Source organism: Geotrypetes seraphini, chromosome 15, assembly GCF_902459505.1.
Source record: "Geotrypetes seraphini chromosome 15, aGeoSer1.1, whole genome shotgun sequence".
NCBI lineage: Eukaryota > Metazoa > Chordata > Amphibia > Gymnophiona > Dermophiidae > Geotrypetes > Geotrypetes seraphini.
In genome coordinates, this window is record NC_047098.1 from 2,271,401 (window position 1) to 2,280,661 (window position 9,261).

At 44.1% G+C, this 9,261-nt stretch overlaps 1 protein-coding gene across 1 annotated transcript in view; it reads left to right on the forward strand.

Moving 5' to 3' along the window:
- Positions 1 to 6,773, forward strand: part of ARHGEF19 (Rho guanine nucleotide exchange factor 19) — a 49,065-nt gene extending 42,292 nt beyond the window's left edge. Inside the window, exons 12-16 of the mRNA XM_033922404.1 lie at positions 1,078 to 1,241; positions 2,625 to 2,783; positions 3,418 to 3,497; positions 3,779 to 3,883; positions 5,092 to 6,773. Coding sequence (XP_033778295.1) covers positions 1,078 to 1,241; positions 2,625 to 2,783; positions 3,418 to 3,497; positions 3,779 to 3,883; positions 5,092 to 5,249 — 666 coding nt within the window. The 3' untranslated portion in view covers positions 5,250 to 6,773. The remainder of the gene's footprint in view (positions 1 to 1,077; positions 1,242 to 2,624; positions 2,784 to 3,417; positions 3,498 to 3,778; positions 3,884 to 5,091) is intronic.
- The last annotated feature ends 2,488 nt before the right edge of the window (positions 6,774 to 9,261 follow it).

Genomic DNA, 9,261 nt, shown 5'->3' on the forward strand with positions numbered 1-9,261 from the left:
GGCTGGCTGTACTCCTCTAAGTGAAAACCTTAAAACAATCTCCAAAGTTCAGGTGCTGAAGTCAATTAAACAGTCCATATTCTTCCTCTAGTCTACACGATTTCGTGTTTCACTCGCTGCTTCTTCAGGAGGAAGACATTTCCGTCGAGGAGAAATGTCCTCCCCCGTGTACCTTTAGTTCCTCTGGTGGTGCAGCAATGAATTGCAGCAGAGGTGATCTTCCTTCGCTCCTGCCCGTGCACAGTTGAGTGATTATACTGTTATGAAATCCATCAAATAACCTAGACATAACCCATAAAGAATTCTAAAAATAAAAAGCAAGTTTTTAAATTGAATTCTTGCCTCAACTGGCAACCAATGCAGTTCTTGTAGTAGCAGGCTAACCTGATCAAATCTATTTCCAATATATTTAAATGCTGGTATAGCAGCAAAATTTTCTAATATCTTCAATCATGTCATCTGTTTGGCTGAAAGACTTAGCAGACATCTATTATATTAATCCCATGAGGTAAGTATTAACGACTGAAGTATAGCCTGCAGAAAACTCTCTAAAAAAATACTTCATTCTACACAACAATTTTAATTTAAACCCTAATTTTTTTAAAATCCTCTAATTGACCTGAACTTCCATAGTAAAGCCTACGTCCAACCAAAGCCCCAGGAATTTTGAATTTAACATTCACCTTTTGAATTTTCTCCTCTTCTACAGTGCCAACTTGATTTGGTTATAAAATATTGCCCCATGACTGCATCATATTTAAATGCCAACAGTATATGTGGTTGCCATCATTCCAAATTGCCAACCAGTGTATAAGCATAAAGAACTCCAACCTGCACAGAATGGCAGGTGCAACTTCACCTTGTTAAACAGATTGGATGGACTGTGTTACATCTGTACACATTTTTAGACAAGAGTGTTGGTGTAGTAATTTGAAAAGAAGAGTTATAGGATCACTATGGCTTCAGAGATAGAAAAGTACTGGACAGACTAATGGCAGGAGAGTAGTAGGCGACAGACCATTGAGTTTGCAGTTCACTTCTTTTAATCCTTCCTTTACCCTGTGGCTCTTGTTCTAGATATTTCCATTGATCTCCCAATCGCGCTGGCTTGTGAAGCATGGGGAATTGGTAGAACTGGACATGCAGCTCACAAACACCTATGGGTCGAAGGTCAAGCTCTTGACAAAGGCAGTATATCTACACCTCTTCAATGACTGCCTGCTGCTATCCAGGAGAAAGGAGTGAGTGAAGGAGAGGGAGGGAAGAGGAAGGAGTGAGTGTGGGGAAGGGGGATGGAGCTGGTATCCAGGAAGGAAGAGCAAATGTGTGGGATGGAGAGGAGAGGGAGGGAGCTGATATCTGGGAGAAAGGGTTAAACAGGATTTAACATTGAGTATATGGCATTTCCTGCTGCCTAAGAGGGAGGTAACTTGTTGGTACCACAGTCAAGGACTGTTGGGGAATGGAGCCAGGTGGTGGAGGGTATATTTATTTTCAAAATGTATATACTGCCTAAAAACCTAGGTGGTTCACAAGGCACAATACATATAAAATAAACATATAAAAACAATCAATCAACCTGACAAAAAGTCAATACCCTCAAGTCCTACTAAGTCTTATAACAAGCAAACGGGCAAAATGAGTTGAGTAGGTGGGTCTGGGCAGAGCTGAGGTTGTGGCTTAAATCTCCCTCTGAAAAACTGGGCCTCCTTGGCAGCTCTGGCAACATTTTTAACATTCAGCCCCTCAGGCCTCAGGACTTGTGTTTCCTCTGGACCTTCAGGTATTATAGTCCTTGTGGCCTGCCAGACAGTCCCAGCTGCGATAGCACATAGGTGAATTATATCGGCTTTCCTCATTGGCTCGGCTACACGACAGCTCCTATAACACAGTGGCAAAGACCCTAGTTTGGAACCAGAAGCTTATGGATGGAAACTAAGCCGCAGCTCTGTGGAGTGTACAGGAAGTGTGGCATTGTCATGGTAACCAAGGTCTTGTATGGTCTGAACCCCACATGTAGCGAGAGACAGATGATGGTTTGACAACTCCAGTGTGGTTTTCATTTTATTGTCACATACTGTGAGTGGGGGGACTGAGCAGCCTGGGGGGGGGGGGGCGGGAAGGCATCTTGACTGATACCTGATGTACTGCTAACAGTATTCGACTTCTCCCCATCATGTTTGGCTGCCTAAATGGTAGGCATGATGGTGATTTCACAACCAGCATTTAAATATGGGTGGCCTGGGCTCTAGTCGCCTAGTTGGGCTGACTAGATGGCCTGTGAGGGTCTTTTTCTGCCGTCATTTACTGTTACCTAAGCCATGTGAAATCCAAGATCAAGTGTTTATTTCAGTAGGATTTAATACAGTACTCGTAATGCCCTAGATTATTCGTATTGGAATTTAAATCACTATTTGGCCAAATATGAATAATATATTTGGTACAAAATAAATCGAATACGAATATTTGGTAAAGCCTTAATAGTAACATTTGCTTTCACACACACTTCCTCCTCCCCCCCCATTTTGCCCACATCTTTTCCCTCCCCCTCACCTCCTCCATCCTTCTTTCCTCCTTTCCCTCCACCTCTACTCCTGCTGTTTGTCCCTATTTCTCTGGTGCAGGATGGGCAAGTTTGCTGTGTTTGTCTATGCAAAGATGCCAGAGCTGAGGGTGAAGGATCTGAGCTGGAAGTTACAGGGAGTCCCCGGACATGTCTTCCACTTGCAGCTTCTGGATAAACAACAGCTGAAGCACCAGATCCTCCTCCGGGCACAAACAGAGTAAGTGTGTGTGTGTGTGTGAAGGTTGAGAGGTGGGGGTGATGCAGGCCATGTAAGTATTGAGGTGAGTAGGAGGAAGAGGAGGTAGCATTGGAGAAAATGTGTATGTATGGGTGGGGGATGGACCACAGGCTTCCTACATGTGGTAGGAATAGGGTGACAAAACAAAGAAAAAAAATCCAACGGTTCTGCAATGGAGATCAAGTAGCGAAAACAAAGAATGAGAAACTGCAGAAATGATGTACTGGATACAGGAGCTTTATTAAAGGCAAAAATGGCTCTTGTAGGTAAAGCACTGGGAGGAAACATATAATTAGGATGAGCAAGTGGATGGGGAGGGGAGGGCACCGACAGAACTGAATGCAGGAAGGGAGGGCAAGGGCTCAAAAGAAGTGAATGCAGTAGGTTGAAAGGTGAATAAATGAGTGAGGAGAAAGAAAGAGCAGGTAGAACTGTGAGAAATAAGTTTTTAATGGGAAAGAGAAGGTGAATTGAATTGTGGGAGGTTGTGAAAGGGTATGGATTGACTGTGTGATTAGTGGCAGAAAGGGGTACAAAGTTGCTTCTTCCCTTTGCCTCTTCTCTCTCTCTCCCACTCACAGACCCCTCTCAGACTCTCCTTTTATCCCATCAGAAGTGAGAAGCAGCGCTGGATCTCTGCCATGACCCCTTCCAGCCCACGACCGGACACACAGCAAATAGTGGAGAATGAAGGTGAGACATTGCCCCCTTTCCAGCAGCAAAAAGCATTGACCACTTGCAAGCATGGTACTTTCAAAGTGTAGACATGCACTCATACCCAGGGTGCCAAGGGGCATCGCAAAGTCCTCTTTGTGTCCCCTGTTCCAAGGATTTGCAGTGTAGAACCCTGCTCACGCCCTCTAACGTTGGTTGTTGACGCCAATCTTTGAGTAATAAGTGCTAAGAATTCAGATTGTGAGGACAAACCGACTCTTAACACACAGCTCCTGGCAATGATCCTCCTTTTCCCTTAGACATATTGCAGGTTCAGTGCATCAAAGCCTATAAAGCTCAGGAGCACGATGAGTTAACGTTGGAGAAGGCCGACATCCTGCGACTCAAGACCAAGACCAGTGATGGTGAGGAATGTGGTGGCTTCTTCTGCTGACGGAAATGTGTTTATGAATCGGGAATTTTCTAGTTACTGTAGACTAATCTGACCTCATTGACATTGATGCTGTTGAAGTCAATGGAGGCTAATCGTGTAACAAAGCTACTGACTGCCCTGAGAAAGAGGGGCTTAAGAATAGAATAGAAACATGACGTCGTACTGCCAGGATTGGACCAACCTGTAAGCAGTCGGAGTGTATGGAGAGGAGGGCCAGAGGCATTCAGGGCCAAGAACCGGCTCCCATGGCTTCTGAAGGCCTACAGTGCGGCAGGAGGCAGAGCGGGATTTACATATAAGCAATGCAAGCTACCGCTTACAGCCTCACCATTTTTTTTGTGAAGTAAGGGGTCCTAGAAATACACAATAGCACACTTGGCTTTTAGCATGTCCAGGGCAGGTTGGAATGTATTTTCAATTCTCAATTTGAGTGTAGTTCTTAGATATAATTATGGGGGGGGGTGATAATCTTTTTGTCATAGATTATAATTGTAATTGGATTTAACTGCTTTTATGGAATTATATGATTGTATTTTATTTTGCACTTACTTATGGCTTTAAAATGAATAAAGAAATAAAAATAAAAAAAAATAATAGAGAAACTGGCAAAAACCCCAAGAGTAGCGACATTCCATGCAACCGATCCAGGGCAAGCAGTGGCTTCCCCCATGTCTTTCTCAATAACAGATTATGGACTTTTCCTCCAGGAACTTGTCCAAACCTTTCTTAAAAACCAGATACACTATCCACTCTTACCACAACCTCTGGCAATGCGTTCCAGAGCTTCACCTATTCTCCGAGTGAAAAAAACATCCTATAGGTTTTAAAAGTATTTGCCTGTAACTTCATCGAGTGTCCTCTAGTCTTTGTAATTTTTGATGGAGTGAAAAATTAATCCTCTTGTACCCGTTCTACTCCACTCAGGATTTTGTAGACTTCAATCGTATCTCCCCTCAGCCGTCTCTTATGCAAGCTGAAGAGCCCTAACCTCTGTACTCTCCTCAAACGACAGGAGCTCCATCTCCTTTATCATCTTGGTTGCTCTTCTTTCAACCTTTTCTAGTTCCACTCTATTTTTCTTCAGATAAGGAAACCAGAATTGAACGCAGTGGGGGGCTGGGGTGTGTTGGGGGAGGGAAGTACGCCATGTATATTAACACACTTGTCCTTCTTGCACAGGGTGGATTGAAGGGACACGTCTTTCAGATGGAGAGAGAGGCTGGATCCCCAAGACGCACGTGGAGGAGATAACCAGCAAGAATGCTCGCCTGCGCAACTTGCGAGAGAACAACCGCATTAAAAATGCCACACAGAAACTGGAGGAAGAGTATATATGAGTGGACAGCGATGCCGTGCTGGCATTGCTAAACAGACGCCTTATTACAGCACCCTATGTGTTTTGTGTTCGTGCTAGGGTAGAATAGAGAGCCTAAATTTGGGCAAATTGACACTGGGCATTAGAAGCTGAGAAGGGCTTGTATACTGGGATCCCAGTGCTGAGGATGCCTGCCAAGCCGATGATGGTTCCAGTATGAACTCTGCAATTGAATCAGCCCCAGGGGCAACCGACATGAAACGTACAAAGAGACAATTAAATAAATTGTACACTAAATGGTCCAGGTTGGGCTCCTCAAAGGTGTTGAGTTGAAAATCCATCCTTTAATGGAGGAGCTTCAAAGTTCAGGGGCAGATATTCAGCTGCTTGCAGGGAGCATTTTTTAAGCCACAGCCTCTAGGCAAAATTCAGCTTTGTAAAGATACATCTCTTACACATAAGAACATCAGAGCAAAGGCCCTTCGAGCCCAGGATCCCATTTCAAACAGTGGCCAACCCGGGTCCCAAGTAATTGGCAAAAATCCCAAGAGTAGCAACATTCCAGAGCTGAGATTGTGATGTCATAATGCCTCATTCCACCAATGCCAAACAGCTAGACTCATCAGTGATGTCACAACAGCTTGATTGTCCTAGACTTGGCTCACATAAGAACATAAAAAGTTGTCCTACAGGGAGAGAGCAAAGGCCCATCGAGCCCAGGGTCCTGTTTCAAACAGTGGCCAACCCGGGTCCCAAGTAACTGGCAAAAATCCCAAGAGTAGCAACATTCCAGAGCTGAGATTGTGATGTCATAATGCCTCATTCCACCAATGCCAAACAGCTAGACTCATCAGTGATGTCACAACAGCTTGATTGTCCTAGACTTGGCTCACATAAGAACATAAAAAGTTGTCCTACAGGGAGAGAGCAAAGGCCCATCGAGCCCAGGATCCCGTTTCAAACAGTGGCCAACCCGGGTCCCAAGTAACTGGCAAAAATCCCAAGAGTAGCAACATTCCAGAGCTGAGATTGTGATGTCATAATGCCTCATTCCACCAATGCCAAACAGCTAGACTCATCAGTGATGTCACAACAGCTTGATAGTCCTAGACTTGGATCACATAAGAACATAAGAGCTGCCCTACTGGGACAGACTGAAGGTCCATCAAGCCCAGTATTCTGTTTCCAACAGTGACCAACCCAGGTCCCGAATACCAGGCAAGTTAAGTCCCTAAGCAACAGAGCTTAAAGACAGGGCTGAGTTTTATATGGTCTGACTTAGCCACTCAACTTAAGTGGAGAAGTGTTCAATGCCTACACAAAAGGAAGCCTCAGAGGTATCAAACAGCAAAAAAGTGAGCTCCAAGACAACCAAGCTTTATAATCCCACACTCATTTATCTGACAAATATTTCTTTAAAAAAAATACAGTTCTTAATGCTTCTTTCACTGGATTTAAACCTGGACATTTGTTAGTGACACACAGAATTGGTTGAGTGTTTATGGTCCCAAACTCTTTATTTGAAAGGTAAAGACTGCTCTTCTTGGATTGGACCTTGTTTTTTGAACCTCACTTGCTTGCTATGTGCTGAATTTTGTCACTTAACTGTATAAGTACCATCTCTGTCCCCAAGACCACACCCAAATATACTCAGCTTTGAGTTTAGTGGGCATCCTATCCGCTTAAATGCCAGAAATGCCACCAGCTGCTCCCCCCCTCCAAACACAAGCAACTTTCCAGGAGCACAGGAAGAGGTATGGCCAGTAGGAAAAAGGAGGTATTGATGTCTCTGTATAAGACTTTGGTGAGACCTCATTTAGAATATTGTGTACAATTCTGGAGGCTACAGCTATACCTTCAAAAAGATATAAAAAGGATGGAGTCGGTCCAGAGGAAGGTTACTAAAACGGTGTGTGGTCTTCGTTATAAGGCATATGGGGACAGATTTAAAGATCTCAATCTGTCTACTTTGGAGGAAAGGTAGGAGAGGGGAGATATGATAGAGACGTTTAAATACCTACGTAATGTAAATGTGAATGAGTCAAGTCTCTTTCATTTGAAAGGAAACCCTGTAATGAGAGAGCATAGGATGAAGTTAAGAGGTGATAGGCTCCGAGAGTAGGGAAAGGGGTTGGGACAACCATACTTCAAGCATTTTCCCTATCTGTCCTGGTGGACTTTCAGTCTATCTAATGTACCTGGGGCAGTGGAGGATTCACAAGGAGCAGTGTGGGTTTGAACCCACAACCTCAGGGTGCTGAGGCTATAGCTTTAACCACTGTGCCACACCCTCCTCCAGAGTATTCTAAGGAAATTCTTTTTTTACAGAAAGGGTGGTAGATGCTTTGAACAGTCTCCCAGAAGAGGTGGTGGAGACAGAGACTGTGTCTGAATTCAAGAGGGCCTGGGATAGGCACGTGGGATCTCTTGGAGAGAGAAAGAGATAATGGCTACTGCAGATGGGCAGACTAGATGGGCCATGTTTCTCCTGCCCCATTAAATAGAAAGGTAGAAACATGATGGCAGATAAAGGCCAAATGGCCCATCCCGTCTGCTCATCCGCAGTAACCATTATCTCTTTCGTTGAGAGATCCCATGTGCCTATCCCAGGCCCTCTTGAATATTACCCGTAGGCTCACATGTTTAGGCCAGTCATTCGTTTGCCTAGGTTTATGGACCAGAGTGCTGAAAATCAACACTAAGCTTCTAACCTTTACCCTGGGCCCAAGTTTGTTTCTTTCCATCCACCTGTTCTGCCCCTAAATCTAGAAGTTTAGTGAAATGGTATAAATGAGCCCTACTAAATATTGAAGGAGGCCAATTTAAGAGCATAACTCTTAAAGTTAGAATCGCACATCCAAAAGGAGGACAAGTCTGGACTTCTGGTAACCCTACCTATATATATATATTCATTATGGATAGCCTGAAAACATAAGTGACTGGGGCTCCCCCAGGAGAGATTGATGAATCACTTCTTGATCTATTGCAGAAAGAGCAGTATTGAATCAGCCAACTCAACTTGTCAAAAATTCCACTAGTCCTTATTCCTGCTAGTCAGGATTTTATCCAGGACAGAGCGCCAAAACAGAGATAACCAAACTGTCTCTGACCAAGGTGACTGCATTAGTGGTTTCTCAACTCGGTCCTGGAGCATCCCCTTGCCAGTCAGGTTTTCAAGATGAAAGAAATTTGCATATAATGGAGGCAGTGTATACAAATCAAGTTGATGTCAATTCAATGTGGATATCCTGAAAACCTGACTGACAAGGGGGCTATTCCAGGACCGAGTTGAGAAACCTGATCTAGACCAGGAGTAGGCAATTAAAGTCATCGGAACACACCCAGCCAGCCTGCCTGATTGTCAGAATACCCAGAATGAATATGCATGAGGTAAATTTGACTAAACTGCTTCCAAATGTATCTCATGCATATTCATTCTGGGTATCCTGAAAACCTGACTGGCTGGGTATATCCTGAGGATTGGATTGCGAACCCTTGTTCTAGACCAGGGGTAGGCAATTCCGGTCCTCGAGAGCCACAGGCAGGTGAGGTTTTCAGAATATCCACAATGAAAATGTATGAGATGGATTTGATGCACTGCCTTCTTGAGATGCAAATCTATCTCATGCATATTTATTGTGGATATCCTGAAAACCTCACCTGCCTGTGGCTCTTGAGGACTGGAATTGCCTACCCCTGCTCCAGACTTAACCTTCACCTTTGACCTTGTATACCAGAGTTTGCTGTTAGCCAGACTTTGGCCTAGATATATCTGGTACAGTCCTGAATTGGTTTATTTATACTGTCAATGTAGATTTTCTAACTAGTTAGGCTGCAGAAGTAGATTCCCTTTGAAAATGGCTCTTGCAGGCGGCCAGAACTGTCTACACACTTTGCACCTACTTTATATGCAAATCAGACCCACACTGAATTTCCCTGTGCTGCCTCTCCCCTCTGAGTGAAAAAGGGAACAGCTTTCACCAGGGGAATTGAGCAGATGAACTCTTAAGGTACCAGGCTAGATCCCTTTGAAA